Here is a 21,038-nt window from a genome sequence, read left to right as displayed (position 1 = left end):
AGTTCTGCTCTACCCCAAACCAGGACAATACTATACAAAGCAAATCTATGAGGGGCAGAAGTTAGGAAGTGAGATATTGTGATGCTTTCACTTAGAATGACCATGTTAATTAAATCTTCTAACGTCTCCAGTAAATCTACATTCACAGAGTTAGGTTTTCCTTCCTTAAAGCTGGTGACTTGAATCCTTCCAGACTAGATATGTATTGTAATGTTTAAAGGTTGTTGTTCACTCATCTGTTAAAATTTATTGATGCATTTTGTAGAACAAAGGAGTGCATGACAGGGGTGGGTGAAAGATCCATCTATCTAAACAGTCGGCCTCCAGCATTGGTCAACAGCAGATATGAAGACAAAAGCATATAAGAATAGGAAAAGAATATATACCACTTTCCCAAAGTGTTTTTATACCTCCCTCTGCTTTGAGTCTGCTGCTTTTTAGCTTTATGTATTGGCCCCTGATTTTTGCAGTGAAGGAGACCATGACTGTGTATTCTTTCCACTCTATCCTGGCCGTTCCTGGCTTTATTTCTTCAATGTGTTCCAGCTCAACTGTCTTTTTTTTCCAGGCTGCATGGTGGTAGCCTGTCTGATGGCTCCACAGAGCAAAGGAAGAAATGGATGCTCTGTGAACTTATGTTCTCTAATTTTGTTCCCATTTCTTTTTGTAATGAGTCCTAGTCTTCGTTTCATTTTAATCATCTATCTGAGGTTTGTGTGGAACTGTGTCACCCAGCTTCTCCATCCTGAAGGACACAGGGCAGCTGAGACCTCACTATGTTTCTGTGGCAATTGTGTTTTTTTTTTTCCCCACCTGTGAATGTTTGTAGGTTAGCTTGCTACCTGTAATACCATTGCATTAGCACTGATCTTTCACAAATCTTAATTCTTTCTTACCAGGGCCCTGTCATGCCTGGGAGCCACTCTGTTGAACGATTTGTAATAGAAGAGAACCTTCACTGCATCATCAAATCCCACTGGAAGGAGAGAAAGACTTGGTAGGAAGAGCTTAGCACTATGGGCCCTGGAGCCTTTTTTATGCTAATGTGGCTTTGGGGTATGCGGAGTCCTGCACCGGTTAGACAAGAGCTCAAGATTAAACATTTCCTAGAGCATTTGATGTAACCTGATTTACAATATTTAACTGTGTTAAAACTGTTGCCTGTAGTACTGTGGGTCTGTAATGTCCAGAAAATGGAGTGTGTTTGTGATCCAGGGCAACAGTGGCTCACTGGGAAGGCAATTCCTTGATAATACGCAATGTGCTGTGGAAAATATGCAGACACACCTTATTCTTCATGGGAGCACTGTGAAGACTGTGGTTGTGTTATGCTTCCTGGAGCTGTGAAGCAGCTGATTTGTTGGGGCACAGTGATCCCTGAGCTGGGTCCTCTGCAGGTGACTGTGCCCTGGTGTTCCTGAAAACATCTCTGCTTCCTACTCCTGGCTGCATTCTTCTCTTTAGGATTACATGGCAGAGATAATTGAGCTCACTCTGGGGAGTCATTGCAGGACCAGCAGATCTCATTAATTTGAATTCAGCTTTGCCAAGAAACAGGACACTTCTTAATTTCTGCCTGAGCAGTCTCTGATGTGGGCAATTGATAGCTGAGGTGGTTTGCCACAGGTAGTTGGCTGTGTCATGCTTCCAAATGAAAACCAATGAACTTGGTAAGCTCTGCAAAAAATGGTCAGCAACAATGTTTTGGGTGATAGCATGTGATAATTTTTTTTTGTTTGTTTGCAGCTGTTTGATTCAGCAGAAAATAGAAATTCATAATTTTTGCAGTTACCAGGATAGTCTTTGTAAATTCTCAGGGGCAGGTAAAAGACTAGAGGGGGATACAAGACTTGGAAGAGACGTAGAAATAAAATAAAGGAAGTAGCAGTTGTTTGTGTTGTAATAATGGTGGGTGGTAATGAGTAGATTAAAAGATGAAGCATTTGAAGCCTGAGAGTTTCTTATATAATCTATTAGCTTAATCGTGCTATCAAACCATTCTGAACATCTGTTGTTTGGGGACTTTTTTTTCCTCTTCATATATGCTTGCCAGAACTGCAGATCACTGTGATGATGCAGAACTATTTTGTGTTGCAGTATAGTGTTCAAGTGATGCAACTGAACGGATAAAATATATCATTACAAATCTAGTTTAGGCAGTGCTGGTGTGTTTTTGTGCTGTTTCTGGTTTAAGTGTTCTATGGACAGACTTTGGAAAGACTGTTGATTTGTTTGTGCTGCGTTTGTATGAACTCTTGCCCAGAATTAAGCATTTTCTCTACCTTTGTTATTTGATCTTTACATGACACTGGCTGTGTTATGTTCTGAGCTAAATGTATCTATGGTTTTGCAGTGCTGCACAACTGTTGAGCTATCCAGGAAATAACAAGATCCCTTTGAACTACCACATAGTAGAGGTATGGATTTTATATATAACCTCTTCTGTAGCTCCATTATTTCACAAGTAACATGGCCCAGTTAATTCCATTAAATTACAGACTGGTTTAGGAGCCAACCAGAACCGTGCTGAATTTAACCAGAGGGCTTTAAATGAGTGGGTCGTGTTAGTTTTATGCTTTTTGTTGTCGTTTTGACTTGATGATGCGAACTTTGGTCAAGTACCAAAATTTTCTAGTGCACTAGTAGTCCAGGTTGTGGCATGTCTCAAAACAGAGTTTCACATATGATACTTCTAATGTATCATGCAGTCTAAGGCTACATTTGGGTTACCTTGAGTTTTAAAACAAGTTAATTAAAATACAAGAGGAAATGGACACAAATTGAAGTACAAGAAACTCCAAGAAAAATCTTTTTTAACTGTGGAGGTGATTGAACTCTGGAGGAGTGTGCTCAGAGAAGTTGTGGAGTCTCTATCCTGGGGGAAGTTCAAAAACTGACAGGACAGCTGAGCAGCATCCTGTAGCTGGCCCTGCCTTATGCAGGGAGCTTTTGACTAGAGGATCTCCAGCCATACTCAGCCATTCTGCACGATTTTATGTTTGTATCTCCTAAATTACTTCATTCTACTGGCCCTGAAAAAAGACTTGCAGTGAGATGGCAATGTGTTTCCTCCAGGGCATCCTCCATATTAGAGAATTTTAAATAACCATAACGTGTATCAGAAGAGCAGCATAAGTTCTCTTTTGCTGCTGCCTGTCAAAGGTCTGTTTTCAAGACGCAGTGCTGTATATTACTTTTGGTCAGCTTGTTCTTTTTGTAGTCTGAGTTCAGAACAGAGGAATCTTAAAATTAACAGTTTTCTGCCTTTACATTGACCCGTCTTCAGTGGTCTCTATCTTCAGTATGTTCAGGTGCTGTATATGGCTCTGTGCTTTATGCTTAGCTGTACACTAATGCCAGAAATAATTACTTCAATTCCTGGTGAAAGAAGTTACCTGAAAGCCCTTGAAATTCTTTTATTCAGAAACTTGTAGGATGTGAAAATAGCACAGATTTTCATAGATTAAATTGCTGGAAGGACTACAAGATTAGTATACTAGTCCTTGGACTGTTACTGTAATAATTTTGTTTTCTTGCAATTTTGAGTTGAGAATATTAACGTCTTTATTTGCCTAGTACTGCTTACTTTTAATGAAGCTCCAGAGGTTTTAAAGTTTAGGATGCTCTTTTCAGGCTTCTGTTCCTTCTGCTTACTACTGCTCCCCTGCAGCGTCTCTCTCAAAAGTCAAGCTGGCAATACGTTGCTTTCAAGAGCAGTTCAACAGATGAATCTGTGGAATTTCACTAACTTTTTCAATAAGTCACAGAACCGTGGAAATAACATGGTCTAACAAACAAAGGAAAGGGTTATTTAAGGTTCAGAATGTAATAGGCAGAAGTGAAAGTATCCTGAAAGTGGTGGTCAGTACCTTCCCAGGCATGCCTACTTTTGAGGTCCCTAAGACTCCATGCCATAATTTGTCAAGCCGAGCACAGAACACCACGTGCTACCTGGAATCTGTGCAAGACACTGAAATGTGGCATCTTTCTCTCTGTAGCTGCTTATAGACACCTGTGAGTATTTCTGGTTGCTGTGAACAGAACTTGGCAGTGTTGTTGGCTTGTTGGACTCCTGACTCTGTTGGGCTCCTACAGCTTTTGGTAAAGCTTGCACTACCCAGAGTTCAGACACTCAAATCATCAGTGTCCTCATAAGTTTGCTGGTTCCTTTGATGTCATTTAGATCTAGTTGAGAATGACATGCAAAATAAACAAACTGAGAGGTGAATGTTGTAAGATGATAATCTTTTTGTAGCCCTCAAAGATTGACATGCTATTATAGGCAAACTTGAAAATAAAAACATGACTGCTGACTGCAGTATTGTTTCCTGTTTTCTTAGAAGGCTCTCTCTGCCAAGGTATGCTGGGCATATATTTTTGTTGTTTAACTGGATCAGATGATTTCCACTTAGATCTTGTGCTAGTGTTGCAGTAGGTCATTATAATTGCCCCTTTCTAGAGTTACATCCTGTACTTGTTGGACACAATAGGTGTATAATGCTGGTGTTGTGTCAGTATGAAATTATAAGGGCAGTTAGAGGGGACTATACAGTGTAGGGTTACCACTACCTTTATAAGTTGATCACTCTTTTTCCTGGAACATGCCTATGACAGATAATGTGCAGAATAATACAGACTGGTTTTGGGTGTGTAATTGTTCAAGGTTGAAGGCCACTATCACAAAGCTGAGGGTTTTTCAGGCCCTGTTGGACTCTGCTCTGATTCTGTCCCTTCCTCTCCCACAGGTGATATTTGCAGAATTGTTTCAACTGCCATCTCCACCACACATTGAAGTCATGTACACAACGCTCCTGATTGAACTCTGCAAACTTCAGCCTGGCTCTTTACCACAAGTTGTATCCTTTCCACGCTGCTGGAGAGAATTTATAAATGAGTTTTTATTTTGTTTGTTCTGTAGGTGAATACTGGCAGCATTAATATTTTACAGCAGTTGCATGAAACTTTTCCTGAAACATTCACATGAAGGAGTACCACAGCCCACTTAGCACAGGTCTAGATATGCCAGGTCATTTTTATGGCTTTCTGAACAACGTTCTGGTACCTCTGCTGACCTTCCCAAGAAGTGCTGTCTTGGTGAGGAGACAGAATGTAACACTCTGTTTGTCCCTGCAGCCTGTTTAGTTCTGGATGGTGTTCAGCAAGTTCACAGGTACATAACAGGCTGAGGAGGAAAGGAAGTGACAGATTTCATCTTTTTAGTAGGAAGCGTAGCAGATGATTCAAAGGAACTTTCCTGATTTCCCACTCAGTGTTCCCACTAGGACCATTGGAAAGGTCAATAATCATCTCTCAGCTCAGACAGGGTGGCTAGATGTTGAGGAAGGAGACGTGACTCCCAGCTAGTTCTGGCTCTTTCTATTGTCATACTTTCCTGCCAGTTTAGATCATGTTAGCTAGTTGGTTCAGATCAATCTACAGACTGAGAATGGAGGATGCTTAATAATATCTATCCACTGGTCATCTCCTGTCCAAATTTTCATTCTGCTTCAAGATACCATTCACTGTTTGCAAATTACATACTCTCAGTGGTAAGAGCCAGTTCTGTTTCAAGAATTGGGTGGACATCCATGCAGAAGGTTTGTAACATTGGTAGGGACAATGTAAGAAGTAAGAAGGATAAGGGCCTTGTTGGGTAAAGTCAATGTAGAGATAGTTTCTGAAGCCTTCAGTTATGATCAAAGATGGTGTACAAGCACCAGAAGCAGCGCATGAAGTTTAGACAGGTGAGATCACCGAAGTGCTTAATGAGGAGGTTGGTGTCCCTTCGTTTCAGCGTGGTTTTGTGTGCTGCACAATGTGAATCCTGGCTTTCTGTGGAAGAAGCCAGCAGTCTTATTGCAATAATGGGGGAAAACAAGACAAAACAAAACATGAGTGGGATTAGAGGGTAGAACTTAAATGTGCTCCATTTATCCCACTGTAGATTTACTGTGATTTACCTGATTTTGCAGTAGGCCAAGGAAGCTTTCAGTAAAGAAAGCAGAGGACATTATACTTAAAAACTGAAAGGAATAACATCTGACTTACACAGTACTTTTCTGTAAACCTTAATAAGAGTCTTACAGCTTGCACAAGCCACAGAAATGCTCTACATGCGGTTGGATACAATGAATACAACATGTGTGGACAGGTAAATATATTTCAGGGATAATGGAAAATGTTCCTCAATATTCAGTGTACAGGAATAACGAAGAGGCTGTGGAAAGAGGGGTCGGAAATCCTTGTTAGAACTTCTTGGTGCTATTCAAAACATTCTCTGGGCTCTAGTTTTGAGCAGTCTAAAGAGAAAGTAGAGGGCTGGGTGCTTGCCTCTCCTTCACAGAGGCGCTCCTCCAGAGGTTACGAGTCTTTCTGTCTGTACAGGACAGTTGAAACTGGTGACAGCTTTTCTGTGCCCAGAGCTGCTTGTAGCTGCAGAGTACTCTGCCTAGTACTACGCCTGCTCTCTAGTGGTCTGGGAGGCACCTGGCACTGGAGCTAATGGCGTATCTGCCACCTAGAGGAGGAGAGTGGTGGTGATTTTGCCCTTTGAGTGAAGTCTGCATTGTGCAGGAGAGCTGAAATTACTCTTAAAAAATGTTAAAGATGCATACTCACAGTAAGTTTACATTTTAATTGTTAGTTTAATAGGTCATCTCTGTATGAAACAACATAATTTGACAGACTTATTTCCCCATAAAAACTTCTTTCTGAAGAAAGAAGTCTTTTTGGAGTCTTTTCTGAAGTTTTCTGTTTAGTCTTTGACTTTGTTAACATAAATGCCTCTTTAATGCTCTAAGAGCTGTAGAGTTTAGGCTTGCCTTTGAAAAGTAGAATGCTTTTGTAAGAAAATCTCAATTAAAAGTTTGCCTGCACTTCTGACATTTAATGAAGCTTTCTTTTTCTTTTAATAAAGATTCATTAACTGGTTTTCTCACCACTTGAGCAACTTTCAGTTCCGTTGGAGCTGGGAGGATTGGTAAGTTTCTCTTAATTCAACCCTGATATTGCAGAAGCCTTTAAAGTTCTGCCTCGCCAGGAGTGCTGCAGCATAGTGGCCATGCTAGTTGCTTTCCTCCAGCTCTCCCGAGATCCGCCGTAATCCGTTCACCACCAGTCAGTGGTAGATTATCTTCGTAATCTCTTCAGTCACTGTGTTGTCCCTGGTGAACTTTGTGATGAATCTCAAGCCAGTGTAAGCGTTCCCCAAACAGGGGAGATAGAAACATGATTTCCTTAATTTGTTTTGCAACCTCAGTCGGTTGCTGGCAAATTGCCCAAAATTACCCTCCAATTTACTTTTCAGGGTTTACCCTGACTCTGTCTCATGTATTTATTTTGTAATCTTGCTCTCTGTCTTGCCCTAAACCTTTCATTATAACCTTTATCCCTGAGACCTTTGTGATCTGTTCCCCTCCTGCCAAATCCTGGCACCTGAAGTTGCATCAGTGCTGGCCCTGACATTTGTTCTTTCCATGCCAAGTCCTGAGCTCGTATCTCTAGCAGGAGCTCTCTGGACTCCATCAGTTTAACTAGAGGTTCCCCTGAGCTTTCCACTCTGAGTGCCCATGTGGCAGGAGAGATCCCCTGGGGTTAAGTCCTCCCTACAGTAACTTCCACAGCCTGCTACCATGCATGCTTTCTGTAGCTGATCTGCCCAAGTGTCCTAGTGGAGAGGGGTGCAGCCCTTCTTGTGATATGCTTTTCTGCCTTTACTTAAGTTTCTTGTGTTGTCCTCATAGGGTTTTAAGTGCTTGATGGCTGCCTAGTATACGTCCATGTTGACTGACCAGGCAATAATCTTCAAAGAGTTGTTTTTTTTTTTTTTTTTTTTTGCCTGGATGTTCCTTGATGGCATTGTGTCTGTGGGTCTCTCTCACAAACTGCCATTTTTCACAAATTACTGTATTTGAGACTTTTCTTTATCTGAAATGCATTTGAATCAGCCAGAAGTTCAAAAATTCCTTTAAGAGAGGGACAGAGTATGAAACCACACGAGATTCCTTTCCTAAGGAAAGGGAAAGCCAGATAACTGTAAGCACAAATTATTTTTAATCTAGTGGGGGAAGGGAAGCTACTGGAAAATGCATTGCACAGAGATGAGATTTGAAGAATGCTAATGGCCAATAAGGAAATATTGATAAACTTAGCTTATTGCCTTAAAACTGCCTACACTGTAAAAAAGTGCCAAGCCGTTGCCCTTAGACCATGATTGTTTTGTACCTATGAGACCAAGCCAAAAAGAGACTAAAGCACTGTTTGGTTTTGTTTGTTTTTCTCTAAAAACTATTGCATTCTGTCCTTTCATAGGTCAGATTGTCTTACTCAGGACCTTGAAAAGCCCAAACCCAAATTTGTGAGAGAAGTTTTGGAAAAGTGCATGCGGTAAGTAAGATCTTTTGATTGTTGCATTCAAGGCAAAGTTTGATCTTTCTTTCTGGATACTGTCAGATTCCTTTTAACTTGAATCTCATCTTAGGCACATCTATTCTTACCATTCAGTTTCAGTTAACAGATGAGTCTGTAGGATTTTAATCTGATTTACCTGCTGTAGGACACTTGAGACACTACTTAAGAGAGGGAGAGAAACAAGTGGAGCAGATGGTAGTGAGCTGCCTTTCCCAGGTATGCAGACCTGTAGTTACAAAAAGACATGCTTTGCCATAGACATGGAAAAAAATAGAGTTTAGGTGATTTTCCTGGAAAGTATTCAGCATCCACAGAAATGGCTGGAACTGATCACTAGTTACACTAAAAACTGGGGATCTAATCTTGGTTCTTCTAGAAGCCTCTGACATTCATCGACCTTTAAACAAAGTACCCTACCAACAAAACCCCCAAACCCAACAACAAGAGCACACAACCAGGGCTGGACTTAAAATGCAGAGATAAAGGAATGTAGGAGATTAGAAGAGAAAAATGTTCCAAAAGTCTGTTACTCATCTTCATACATGAAAACATGCATCTGATTTGGGGTGAATTCAGTATAGAAAACATTAAAGTATTGTGCTGCAAAACAAGTACACATTTTCCTGTGACACTTTTTCATTCCACTGAAAACCAATAGCAAAAGTAAAGCCTTTGTGGGAGTGCAATAAGCTGGAAAGTAAAATGAAGACATCCAGTTTAATGTTTTTTTCTGCTTTCAGTGTGAACATCTTATTAGTATCTCATCTTGGGCATAAAACATCCTACCAGGCAGCGTCTATATTTTCACATGCTAAATTGATTGTGTGAGGATGAAACTCAAGCATCATGGAATCCATATAGGAAGCATCCACTGATTAAGTTTGGTCTACATTGCTCTTAGTACCCACCAGAAACTACCATTCTGTTGTATAAACATTCCAATTTTTATTCTGTGACAGTTAAATACAGAAAAAAAAAAAAAAAAAATTATAAAGCAGTCTCTTAAAAATGAGTCCTGGTGTTATTCCCATTTTAATGCTGCTGCTGTGAAACTTGTTATTTCCAGACTGTCCTACCATCAGCGAATAATAGACATCGTTCCTGCAAGTTTTTCTGTCCTCAGTCCTGCTAATCCGGTGTGCGTGTACAAATACGGAGATGAGAGTAACAGTAAGTACCAAAGTTACTGGGGGGTCAAGCTGCAGAAAACAGTGTTTCAGAGCAAGGGAGCACCCTAGGTTGACTGTAATATCAGTTGTCTTCATAAAGAAGAGTACAAGCTGAAATAAATATGTATGATTTTCATGTGGGTAAATATGCTTCACATGAACAAATAATATTTATTAAGCCTGGATCTCTGTAATGTAATCCTCTTTGTTACTTTATGAAGAAAAGAAAATGCAGATACGTGAAGTTACTCTTGCTGAGGTGGTTGTGGTGTTGTGCAGCATTGTTTGCCAGAAGTCTAAAATTGGAAAATTCATCTATTTCCCCTGTTTGGGCACAGTACTGTGCAAAACTCAGCATATGAAGTGATAATGTGAGTTTATTTTTTGTACTTCATGAAACAGTAGAAGATTTTACTAGTAAACTTGGTTTAATGAAGCATACAGAGGTCTTTTACTACTCGTTGTAAAGACAGTCCTCAGGATAGAAGTATTGTCATCAAAGATACAGTAAAGAAAAACAAGGAAGTACTGTATTTTTAGGAAACTGGTGGAAGCTGATGTAGAACTTTAGACAGGAGAGTGATTATCTGACCTCAGATAATGTGAAGGTTCTACTGCAAGTTTTGAATTTAATGTGAAGATCAGGAAATGTGTTCAGCAGTTTCATGGAACAGTGACGGGGACAAAGATAAAGGACAAAGCTAGTTTTAGTACTGGGAAGTGTACTTGTTTCTCTGAGAGGCAAACTGGTGTTAAAAGTACTCACTTGCCTTCTGCGTATTTTTTACCTCTTTGCTTTTTTTAGGGTCTCTTCCGGGATATACTGTGGCACTCTGTTTAACAATTGCAATTAAAAATAAGGCCAGTAATGATGAAATCTTCGGCATTTTAAAAGATGTGCCTAATCCAAACCAGGATGATGATGATGGTAAGATACACAGGCTGTAGTTTCTTCTTTGTGTACTGATCTGCCATTTGGAGCTGTGAGTGGGGTGGTGAACAGAACTGTGTGCTTCTGCTTCTAATAATTGTTTTCAGTTTATCAGTAAATGCAAATAATATACACCATTGTTGGGGAATTTTGTAAATATCTTGCATGAACAGGCAAGCCTGTTTTTCATAACAGCAGTAACCTGGTACATGAAATGTGTTTTCCTGTGATTATTGACAAAGGTAGCATCAATTTAACATCTCCTTTGCCTTCAACAACAGAGGGCAGTTCATGCTGTTACCCTCGTCCCTGGCATTCAGCCCTTGTCCCTCGGCTCGGTGCAGTCCCACAACGGATAAGATGGCAAGACTGCTGGCTCTACTCTTCCATAGATACAAGCTCATGATGGGACTCTGCTCATGTTCTTTTTAGCTTTGCACCAAGCTAAAAAAGCAACATTGATTCCTAAAGCCTGTGTGGTTTAGGGAGTGAGGAGGAGTGCAAGGCAGTGAATTAAAAAGTGATCTTTGCAATGGGGACAGGTTCAGTGTTTCTGTAATATTTGCAAGTGCTCTGTTGTGCAGGCAGAGAGCAGCAACTGTCTGGGTGTTTTTGTGCTGGGATCCAGTGTTGTATTTCCTGGTTTGCTTTAGGTATCACCCACTAATCAGTGCTCCCCCCAGCCTCTCTTCAGCTGCAGGCAGCTGCATCAGTGCTCTTACATGTGGGTAGGGTGGCTGTCTCTCTTCACAGCTTCTTTGCTGACCTGGAATTCTCTCTGCACTTTTTCTGTGTGGCAAAATGGCAGCCTGAAGATCTGCACATTTTGGAAATTCTTTACTAGTTCCCTGCTCAGCCTTGCAAAACCCTTCTGGTGAAACTCTTTTTGTGAAATGGGTTAAACCCGTAAGTTATCTCTGAAGTTTTATGAGTAGCTTACATGCTTTACTTGAAGTACTTACAGCTTCAACTTTAAATAACTTGCAGATGAAGGATTTACCTTCAACCCTCTGAAAATAGAAGTCTTTGTTCAGACTCTGCTCCATCTAGCTGCAAAGTCTTTCAGCCACTCCTTCAGTGCTCTGGCAAAGTAAGTGTAATATGTGCTTTATTTTGGGGCTTATGGAACTGTTTAATTCCAACAGTGAAATGCATTATAAATGAACTGGACTGCAAGTTTATGTGGTACACAATACAATATGATTAGGAGAACTGATGACACTGCTTACTGAAGGAATGGCAGTGTGAACTGTAGGTTATATATGTGAATGGAATTAACAAAAATGCATGCGTTACATCCACCTGATGTAAATCAAACAAATGAGGCAGGTGTGGAACATTGCTGCTCTTCAGAATTACTCATTTGCTGGTTACGGTGAGGAACAAGGGTTTCTCCATACATTTCAACAACTGGGTAGCTCCCACCTCAGCATCTTACACTAGGGATGTGTCTAGAACAGTTATGTCTGTACAGAAAAATGAAGAAATAAAAAGACAGCATTGAACTTCAAAGCAGTCTGCTGTAAACTTCTTCTATCTACCAAAGCAGAACAAAATCTGGTCTGAAATACTTCACAGTGCATCCCTTAAAGATGTGCTTAAACTTCTGAAGAATTTACTGCACCTTTTTAGGCAAAACAAGGTAAAGCTAGGTTTTAATCGCCCGTGCTTTGGAGTTGCTCTTAAGTGGTCTTGATACATGAAAGGTAGTCACATGCATCTTAATTAATTATTTTTCTGTCTGTCCTTAGAGACACATAAAGCTGTTAGAAAAACACGCACCTGGGAGGTTTATAGGCATGATGCTGATAAGAGGCTGTAGGTAGTAACCTGCAGTCAGTGGTACAAGAGGCAAGGTGACATGAATACTTAGAGCCATGATATTTTCACTGCTGCACACCAACAGTGGCAGCCATGAGATCAAAAAGAGTCTCTTAGGCTTTATAGTTGTATTGCAGTAAGCTGAATCGGGAGTGCTGTGTAGCAGCCAGTGTAACTCTGTTAAAAATAAGGCTTTTATAAGCATTTCCTTCAAAAAGGGGCAGATTGGGCAAGTGTTTAAAGTTGCAGAAACATGTATCAAGAGGAAGCAAGTTTAGCTCCAGCTGTGCTTAGATAAGCACATGAAGCGTGGAAGTGCCTCCTGCTTTTAAGAGTATGAGAAATGTAGCCCAGCATCAGGGAGTAGGTTCACCACTAAGTAACGGGTTGCTCTTAGGAGCTGTCATGTCTTTGTAGCTTATTTTAGCTCAGAATGGTTATATTTTCCAGGGGATGGTTGTTCGAGAATTGCTACAGATAGTCAAAAATTTTCTTTTGGCTAATCTAAGCCACTTGCCTTGTATCTGCTGCGCTTTTGACCTGACCCCAACGCCTCCACTGACTACTTATATCTATTAAAAGGTTTCACGAAGTCTTCAAAACGCTTGCGGAAAGTGATGAGGGGAAACTCCATGTTCTGAGGGTTGTGTATGAGGTTTGGAAGAATCATCCACAGGTGAGAGGTTGCAATGTCAAGTATCTTTGTGAGTTTGAACTCCCAGAGGTCATGTATAATAAAAAACATTGCCATTTACTTTGTATCCTTCAAAATAACTTTTCTGTCATCTTATTTGAAAGAATTGTATTTACAGTTGTTACTAGTGCTTAAAATTAAGGCTGGACACTAAAATGTCCATCAGTGAGGCCATTTCTTCCTCAGAGTTCATTGTGAGAGGGCAAAGGCTGTCATTCTGACGCAGATTCATACTATGCTGTTTGTTGCACAGGAGAACAAGTTCCACTAAAATCATGTTTCTGTAGAATTGGAGAACAGTGTAGATATGAGATCTACACCTTATTTCAGTTTGCACATCAGAAGCAGGCAGTACTCGTAAGTGTGGAAACCTGGGGGAGGGGAGTTAGGGATTTTTTTTTTTCCCAGTTCCTGGTGAAAGCCATACAGTTATTCCACTAAGCTCATCTTGGGGTCACTGTTGTGTGTGGTCTGGGTGAGCAGAGCTGCAGTTAGTGGCTGTTTAGAAGAGAACAGTCAGACAGTGTCATAATTATGTTCATTCTTGAGCCAGAAGAAATGGCACCCTAAAAGACCTTTGAAAAATGCCTCAGTTGTTTAAGCTGTTCAGTTTCTTCACAGCAGTTGTTTTTCCCCTCAGCTGTCATTCTTCTATAAATAGAAAGTGATAAGAAACTCAAACTGAATTTGCCTGCATTAATTATTTCTTGAGTTCTTTACTAGTGTGTTTGTGTTGAACTTGATTGTGCTTGAAAGTGGGCAGTACCTCACAGCTGCATAGGCCAGGCTTCCAGAAGCAGGTCTGCTGAGAGCAAGGGCTAATCCTCGCACCTACTGCTGGACCTGTGGTCCATTCCCTAGGGGAAAAAACAGCACCTAGAAGATACCTATGCAAGATGTCACTTCTAAGTACAGTAAAATAAAAAAAAAAAAAGCAGGACTTTTAAAATGTATTAAACTTCCCACCCAAATCACTGACCTTGAAAATATGACAATTACAGTCTGACCTACTTTTTACTGCCATTTAACTGGATCAGAAGAAATTACATTACTGCAATGTAGTACCTGTATCCTCTTCCTGTTCATGCCTTCATATTGCAGCATGACCAAACTGAGATGATGTTTCAAAAATACTGAATACTCATGTTAGATTTTTATGAATAAAGCAAGATACCTTTAAAAACTAGAGTGTAGACGTTATGAAGGTCTGCTGTTCCACCTTAAATTTTCCTCTCGCATTTATTACAGTTCAGCCATTTGCTTTTGGTCAAGCACTTTTTTTGTTTTGTCTTGTTTTTCCCCTGAGTCCACAACCTCCCTGGCATACAGAATAATGGTGCCTGGGCAGCAGGACACCTACCCAGAGCCAGCCTTCATGCCACTCACCCTACTCCCATGTCTATGGGAATGTCCTTTGATGTGCTTCTGGCTGCCCACAGTATTTGCAAGACATATGATGCTAATGAGCAATTTGTGCTGCAGATAGTGATTTAGCAGAAGGAGTCAGCAGGTCCTGGACCTATAACAAAGTTGTGCGAGTGACTTCATGAAGAGAAACTTAAATGTTGAGATGAAATGTTCTCTCAAAATCCTAGATCTGTGGATTTTGGAAGATCAGAGTAACTAATCAGAAGTCATTTGTATTGTCAGGAAGAATAAGTAGACCATAGGATACTACCCCAGGACTTGAAAGTTGAGTGCTGAGTCTACTGTATGATTCATTCAGTTATTTTAATTTTCCTTCCTTAAAAGGAACTTTGTTGCACTTCCTTATTTGACAATGGGTGGTTGTAAGGATAAATACGGTGCAGCCTGTGGTTCTTAAAGACTGTGGGACTCAAATCACGTGCGTAACTGAGATAAGCCTTTTTTCTGAACAGCTTGCAACTATGTTAGTCAGTAACTCTTCTCTGCAGTTGCCTGGTGGGTTGCTCACAAACCCTCTGGAATCAGGGCAGTGCCTGCAGTAGTACATGCTTCCATTGACCACACAGTGCTGGCTCTGTGCTGACCAGTGGGTGCTGTAGAGGAGAACTTGCTGTCACTGTGGTAGTTCAAGGCGAGTAGTTTAACAGTGGCGACTTCATTAGGGTCATCTGACAGACAGTTATACTCTGCATTGAGTCCTTTGATGTCAAAATCTATGACTTCTGTTTCTAAGGCCCCACTTCCAACTACAGTGCTTCGTTTTGTTGTTTTGTATGGAAGTATGTACATTAACAAAGAGTGACACATCACTCAGAAGTAGGAAAGGTTGTTAAAATTTGAATGCTTCATATAATTGGTATAGATCCCCTAATTTGAGCATGTTTAGGCTGGACTACCCAGCTTCCTAAAGTACTTGAAATTACCCACTAATGTCACTGATGCAGCATGGCATCAAACCATCTCTGCTTTTATCTGAGTCTGGAATACTTTACTGAGATTGTGTGTGCAATATCTTTCACAAAATATAGATGATTGCTGTGCTCGTGGACAAGATGATTCGGACACAAATTGTTGACTGCGCTGCAGTAGCAAACTGGATCTTCTCGTCAGAGCTTGCACATGATTTCACTAGGTAACAAGGATTTGCCATGGTTTGTTATTTGACTCTGAATTGCTATTTTAGGTGGCCAGTACACAGTTTAAACTATGAAAACTGAGTAGTGGAAGAAAAGGTACAGCGGGACTTTTGCTCCTTCCATGAAATATGTACTTTAGCATTCTGAACTGGGTCATGAATGTTTAGGTGACAGTGCAAGAGTGTTGCTAGCGTGTTATTTTGGAAGTAGTCTATAAGTCTGCCCAAGCAGGAAGACACTGGAACTATTTCGAGATGAAGCCTGTTGCTGTGTGTTATGTAGCTGCTAGTCCTGGGCTTGGGTTGAGGTATGTAACTTGCGCAGCCATTGATACGTTGCTTACTGAGAGTGGGAGAGGTGTGTGGTCTGAGAAGTCAGTGTCATGTTGGTAGTATTGCAGTCTGTGTAGGAAATAGAATGCTGGTTTGGAAGTTTGCTGCAAAAAGTAGGAAAGAAATTATTGTTAAGCTTTCTTACAGTATCGATTTGCTTTTCTGTATATTGAGTGTTTGCTCACTGTGGCAGATGTCTTAGGTAATACTAAGTTTTTTTAATTCCTCCAGATACATTTTTCTGTAAGAAGCTACACTTTGTTTTCTGTCTTGGAGTAGTGTGTAATGTAGGGTTTTGAGCTTTGTGTCTTTCCTAGGTTTTACATCTGGGAGATCTTACATTCCACAATTCGTAAGATGAATAAGCATGTGCTGAAGATTCACAAAGAACTGGAGGAGACTAAGGCAAGACTGGCCAGGCAGCACAAAAGAGTGAGTAATTTGTGATTTTAATTATTTTAAACAAAGTTGAACAAACCTGCATGCTGTCATGCTGAGGCACAGCTGATTTTAGGAGGCACTGAATAAATGTCTATCAGGAGACATATGGTCATTGGTAGCACTGAGACGTGAAGAACTGGATGCATGTTCTCTGTACACCTTTCTGCTGGCAGCTATAACCTAAGAATGCAGTAAAATCCTTAAGGGAATGCATATATATTTGCTTTGTTCAGGCTTTCTCAAGTTTCTTTTCCAATACGAGCATGTCTTCCACTTGCCTTCTAATCTGGATTGCAATTACCTTATCAGATAACGATAAGAAGAGTTACAAATTATTCATAGTAAGTAGCATTAAAGAGTACTCTCGTGGCTTCCATGCAGAAGTGCACGGAAACAGCTATTTGCTATTGAGAAGTTGGCTGTTACCGTTCTTCTGATGGATGCTGCTGGATTCTGACACTGGCAACTGTCATTTCTTTCTTCCAGCTTTCTTTACTGAATATCTTTGTGTGATCTGGGTTACTGTATACAACAAACCGAGGAGCACGGAGCTGCTGTTGTGCTCTGTTGTCCCGTGTAGGACAGTAAAACAGGGTGAGAGAGTGTCTCCTCTGGCAGCTGCTGAAGACAGGGCCCAGGGAGGCTTGGCTGAATGCAGTACTTAGTCATGATAGAATGAAGTCAGTTTACAGACTTGCTGAGAGCAAGAGAGAATGCTTGTGTGTAGTCTGTGGGTATGATTACCTACATAGAACAGGTAGCTAGCTCCACAGCTGTGGATGAAGTTAACATCAGAATTTGGCACATGGCACAGAGGCTGCTGACGGTTTCTGAAGAAATCTACACAAGTCAGTAATTTTTCCAGAAGTTTCTGTTGAGAGATCATGAATACTTCAGAGTTTGCCAGTGTTGGTTCATCCCAGCCCCTTCATCTTGTTTCCTCACTCCCAGCAACAGCCATCCTAGTTGGTTGCGTCCTCTGTCTACGTTGATCAGCAGTTAATAAATGCCCATGGTTATTGAAGGTCTAGATGCAGCCGTTGATCTTACTGTGAGGCAAAGAGCTTCTCTGGCATCTCTAAACAACATACCAGTATTTTCATTCCTGTACTTGCCTCTTGCTGCAGCTCTTGATTACTGAGCACTTTAAATGAGTCTTGTGCCAGGAAGAAATATTTGTATGCAACAGTGAGTAGTTCTGCAGGCTGTTGCTCTGCTGCATGACCATTCCTTTTAGAGGAAGTAAGCCATCAGGTTTTGGTGTCCCCAGCACAAAGTGGGTTGCCTTGCTATGGAATGAGTCCAAGGCTTACATGCTTTGTCTTAGGTCCTATTGGTCCTTCAGCAGTTTGAGTTCAGGAAACCTCTAGATGGGGAAAAAGCAAGTTCCAATAGACAAAATAAAATCAATTCTCATTTGTTCTCTATGGTAAATCATTCTTATTTTTTACACTCATTCCGTCTTCTGATAGTGAGTTTTATTTCCTGTGCAGTAGGTGAGTTAACACGTGGACCTGTATCTGTCACAAGCTGTACATGCTCCTTTTACAAATATTTATGTTTTGAGCTGTTAATTTATGGGTGTTTCTGCACAGAAACAATCCTGAATGACTGAAGTAATATCTGTACTTGAATAGACCATAATCCATCAGATTCTGCCTTTCCTCCTATCTCCCTTGTAGTCTTGTGTAAGACTCTGTTACCTGAGCTCCCAGGTGTGGTGCTTAACATGTGTTTTGTGGGGGTTTGTTGTTGTTTTGTTTCTGAGGCAATGAGAACCTGCTGCATTCCTGTTTGGTGGCTTGGTTCCCTTGTTGACCCTTTCTAGTCCAAGACCATCCCTTTGCTCTTCAGTATAGGAGGTCCCCACTTTATTACCACAGGCTACCATCTCTGATCTTCCTTCTGTGCTAGCCAGCCAGATTCATCTGAGTTCTTGCACAAAGTGCTTAATTTTTTGGAGCGCTGAGATTTCAGAACTGTTCATGGAATTAATTACCTGCTCTGCTGCCATAGACACGGTTTTTTAATTTTACGCTGGATTTTTTAAAAAAAAAAAGCTGTTACATTATCTAGTGATGGTGAAGACAGCAAGGATATTACCTTTTACTGTGTTTCCACTAAATAAAGGGCTGGTAAATCTTTAAGCTTGTACTATTTGCTCTGAAATCTTGACAATTTCTTTGTTGGGGCTTTCCCATATTGGCATTTTTCCTTCTAAATTTCTGTCCTGAGTTACATTCAAAATAGTTGTCCTTCAAAGTACAACACTCAGCGAGCTGGAGAGCAGCTTCAGCGGCGTTGCTGTGCAGACGGCTTCCCCCGTGGAAGCGGGGGGCATGGGCAGTGCCCCAGGAACCAGGTGGCCAGTTTTCCTGTGGTGTTGTCGCCCGCAGCGGGACAGCGACGACGACGATGACGACGACGACCGCAGCAGCGACCGGGAGGACGGGCCGCTGGAGGAGCAGATAGAGCGCCTGCAGGAGAAGGTGGAGTCGGCCCAGAGCGAGCAGAAGAATCTCTTCCTCGTCATATTCCAGGTAACGGTGGCCAGAGTGGCTTCTCACTTTCGGGTTTTACAGCTACTGCATTTATAAGCTTTCAGTGCTGGTTGTATCTTGGGCATCTTGTTGGAATGAGAGTATGAGAAGGGACTGATGGGCTTACTGTGGGTTAGAGTCAGTCCAGATCACCTGCCTGCAGAGATTGCCCCTGGTCAGGATTTGTTAGTTTTGAGTGTGCTAAGGAACAGCAGAGTTGTGCTAGCATACAGTTTCCTGAACAGTGCAGGTAACTGGGTTGTATTTGCTAACTAAATTCAGTGTTTGCCAAGCAAAACGATCCTTCTCGCATTGCTGTTCAAAGCTTCCGTCCCCCAAGATCCTCTTACCCGAGGTTAGGATCCTGCTTTCATTTGGTGAGGCTGAGTAAGTCTGGTTTGCTGTTTTTTTTTCCTCTCCTGCAGCGTTTCATTATGTTGTTAACTGAGCACTTAGTGCGCTGTGAGACGGGTGGAATTGATGTATTTACACCTTGGTACAAGAGCTGCATAGAGAGGCTGCAGCAGATCTTCCTGCAGGTAGGTGTCTGAGGGCCGTGCCGGGCAGACGGGCTCTGTGGCTGGAGAGCAGCAGCAGGTGGCAGCAGCAGGCCTTCTCTGAAGGCTAGTGTGGGGCTAGGTAGTCACTCTGGTTCTGGCCACATGTGTTGCCACAGAGGGGTGGAGTGACTGGTCCCTGATAACTCCCACGCTGTGAGCACGTTGCAAAAAAGATACTGAGATGTCATTATGAATTTCTCTGAGCTCCTCTTATCTTTGTGTTAAATAAAAACAAAGTTGTGAGGGAGTGAGAATACTAAAGTCGCTATCTCTTAAATGAGGACATTAAAATGTTGCAGGATTCCTTTTAATGAGATGCGTACGTATCTATTAAAAATATTTTTTTAATTATTAGCTCATTAAATCAGATAACAAGCACAGGTGGCTGGATAAAAGTGATAGTAATAGAAAGTTATACCTGTGTGAACAGGTGATAGGTTGGGGAGTGGGTGTGGTGGTGTAATTCTCCCCTGGGGTAGATATGGCTCAGAGGAAAGCAAACCCCATGATTCTCCCAGGGTTTACGTGCAGTGGCGTGGTGTCCTGCACACAGCTTGGGGTCCAGGGGTGACCCTGGAGCTCTGTGCTTTTCTTGTCAGTGGTTGTGCCCTCTGGAAATGACATCTGCTTACTGGTTCTGCTGAGAACATTTGACCTGTGATTCTTGCATGTCTTGACTTCTCTACATGTTCTTACCTAAATGAAAGCAGTAAAGGTTTGTCTTTTGTTTTTTATCTGCCAGCATCACCAGATAATCCAGCAGTACATGGTGACCCTAGAGAACCTCCTGTTTACAGCTGAACTGGACCACCACATACTGGCTGTGTTTCAGCAGTTCTGTGCTCTGCAGGCCTGAGGATCATTCACGGACAGAGTCTTGCCTGCAGGACTTTAATGAATTTAAAAAAAAAAAATAATTTTTTTTTAAATTTAAAACTTGACATGGGGATGAAAAAAAATTTTAGACTAAAAGTGGCTTTCTTGTGCTCCTCTATACAACAGTACTCTTAACTGTGTAAGCATCATCAGCCTTACAAGATATGACTGATATAGCAGGTAGATGTGAAGTAAACTAGGAATTCTTTTTGTTGTCTTTTAATCTGGTTTGACTCTTGACTTCATGGTAGTATTTTTGTTTCTCCTGTTGTTTATATAAAAATAAAAATCAGACCAAAAAAAGAAAAAAAAAAAACAACACCCAGCAACCCACAAACCAAACAAAACACCCCCCAAACAATAGGATTTGTTACCTCTGGCTGGCTCTTAAAGGACTCACAGAAATGGGACAGTTCGTAGTGTTTGGTGCGTGTGAAAGAACATGTGTCCTCAGTGAGCAGCGTGGTAAGTTCTCTAGTGTGACATAGGAAAAGTGTCTTAACTTGGGCCATGTGGAACACCTGAGTTGAGCTCTCAAAGTAGAACAGAGCATTTACCAAGCCGGCTAGATACCCACAGTCTGAAAGAACACGGCTGTCATGCAGTGGAAACACGCTTTTGAAATGTGTTGCCTGGCGTCTTACTGCAGTCCCTGTAAATGGTGGGCAGAGGAGCTCAGTGGACAGCTTCTGAGAAACGCA

At 41.3% G+C, this 21,038-nt stretch overlaps 1 protein-coding gene across 1 annotated transcript; it reads left to right on the top strand.

Moving 5' to 3' along the window:
* Nucleotides 1-903: 903 nt before the first annotated feature.
* Nucleotides 904-20,621, top strand: NCBP1 (nuclear cap binding protein subunit 1, 80kDa). Its single transcript, XM_008946698.1, has 15 exons — nt 904-997; nt 2,354-2,417; nt 4,746-4,856; nt 6,087-6,151; nt 6,917-6,979; nt 8,311-8,385; nt 9,476-9,579; nt 10,384-10,506; nt 11,497-11,599; nt 12,913-13,006; nt 15,481-15,584; nt 16,238-16,352; nt 18,758-18,901; nt 19,327-19,440; nt 20,204-20,621. The coding sequence occupies exons 1-15, from the start codon at nt 909-911 to the stop codon at nt 20,315-20,317; spliced, it is 1,482 nt and encodes a 493-aa protein (XP_008944946.1). The 5' UTR covers nt 904-908; the 3' UTR covers nt 20,318-20,621.
* The last annotated feature ends 417 nt before the right edge of the window (nt 20,622-21,038 follow it).

Source organism: Merops nubicus, unplaced genomic scaffold (genome assembly GCF_000691845.1).
Source record: "Merops nubicus isolate BGI_N331 unplaced genomic scaffold, ASM69184v1 scaffold49428, whole genome shotgun sequence".
Lineage (NCBI taxonomy): Eukaryota > Metazoa > Chordata > Aves > Coraciiformes > Meropidae > Merops > Merops nubicus.
This window is presented reverse-complemented; position numbering and strand designations above follow the sequence as displayed.

Excerpts from the sequence above, each read along its gene's own strand:
- NCBP1 (XM_008946698.1), top strand. The coding sequence starts at position 909 with ATGCCTGGGAGCCACTCTGTTGAACGATTTGTAATAGAAGAGAACCTT. Across the intron at positions 998-2,353 it reads TGGAAGGAGAGAAAGACTTG|TGCTGCACAACTGTTGAGCT; the intron begins GTAGGAAGAGCT and ends ATGGTTTTGCAG. Across the intron at positions 18,902-19,326 it reads TCTTCCTCGTCATATTCCAG|CGTTTCATTATGTTGTTAAC; the intron begins GTAACGGTGGCC and ends CCTCTCCTGCAG.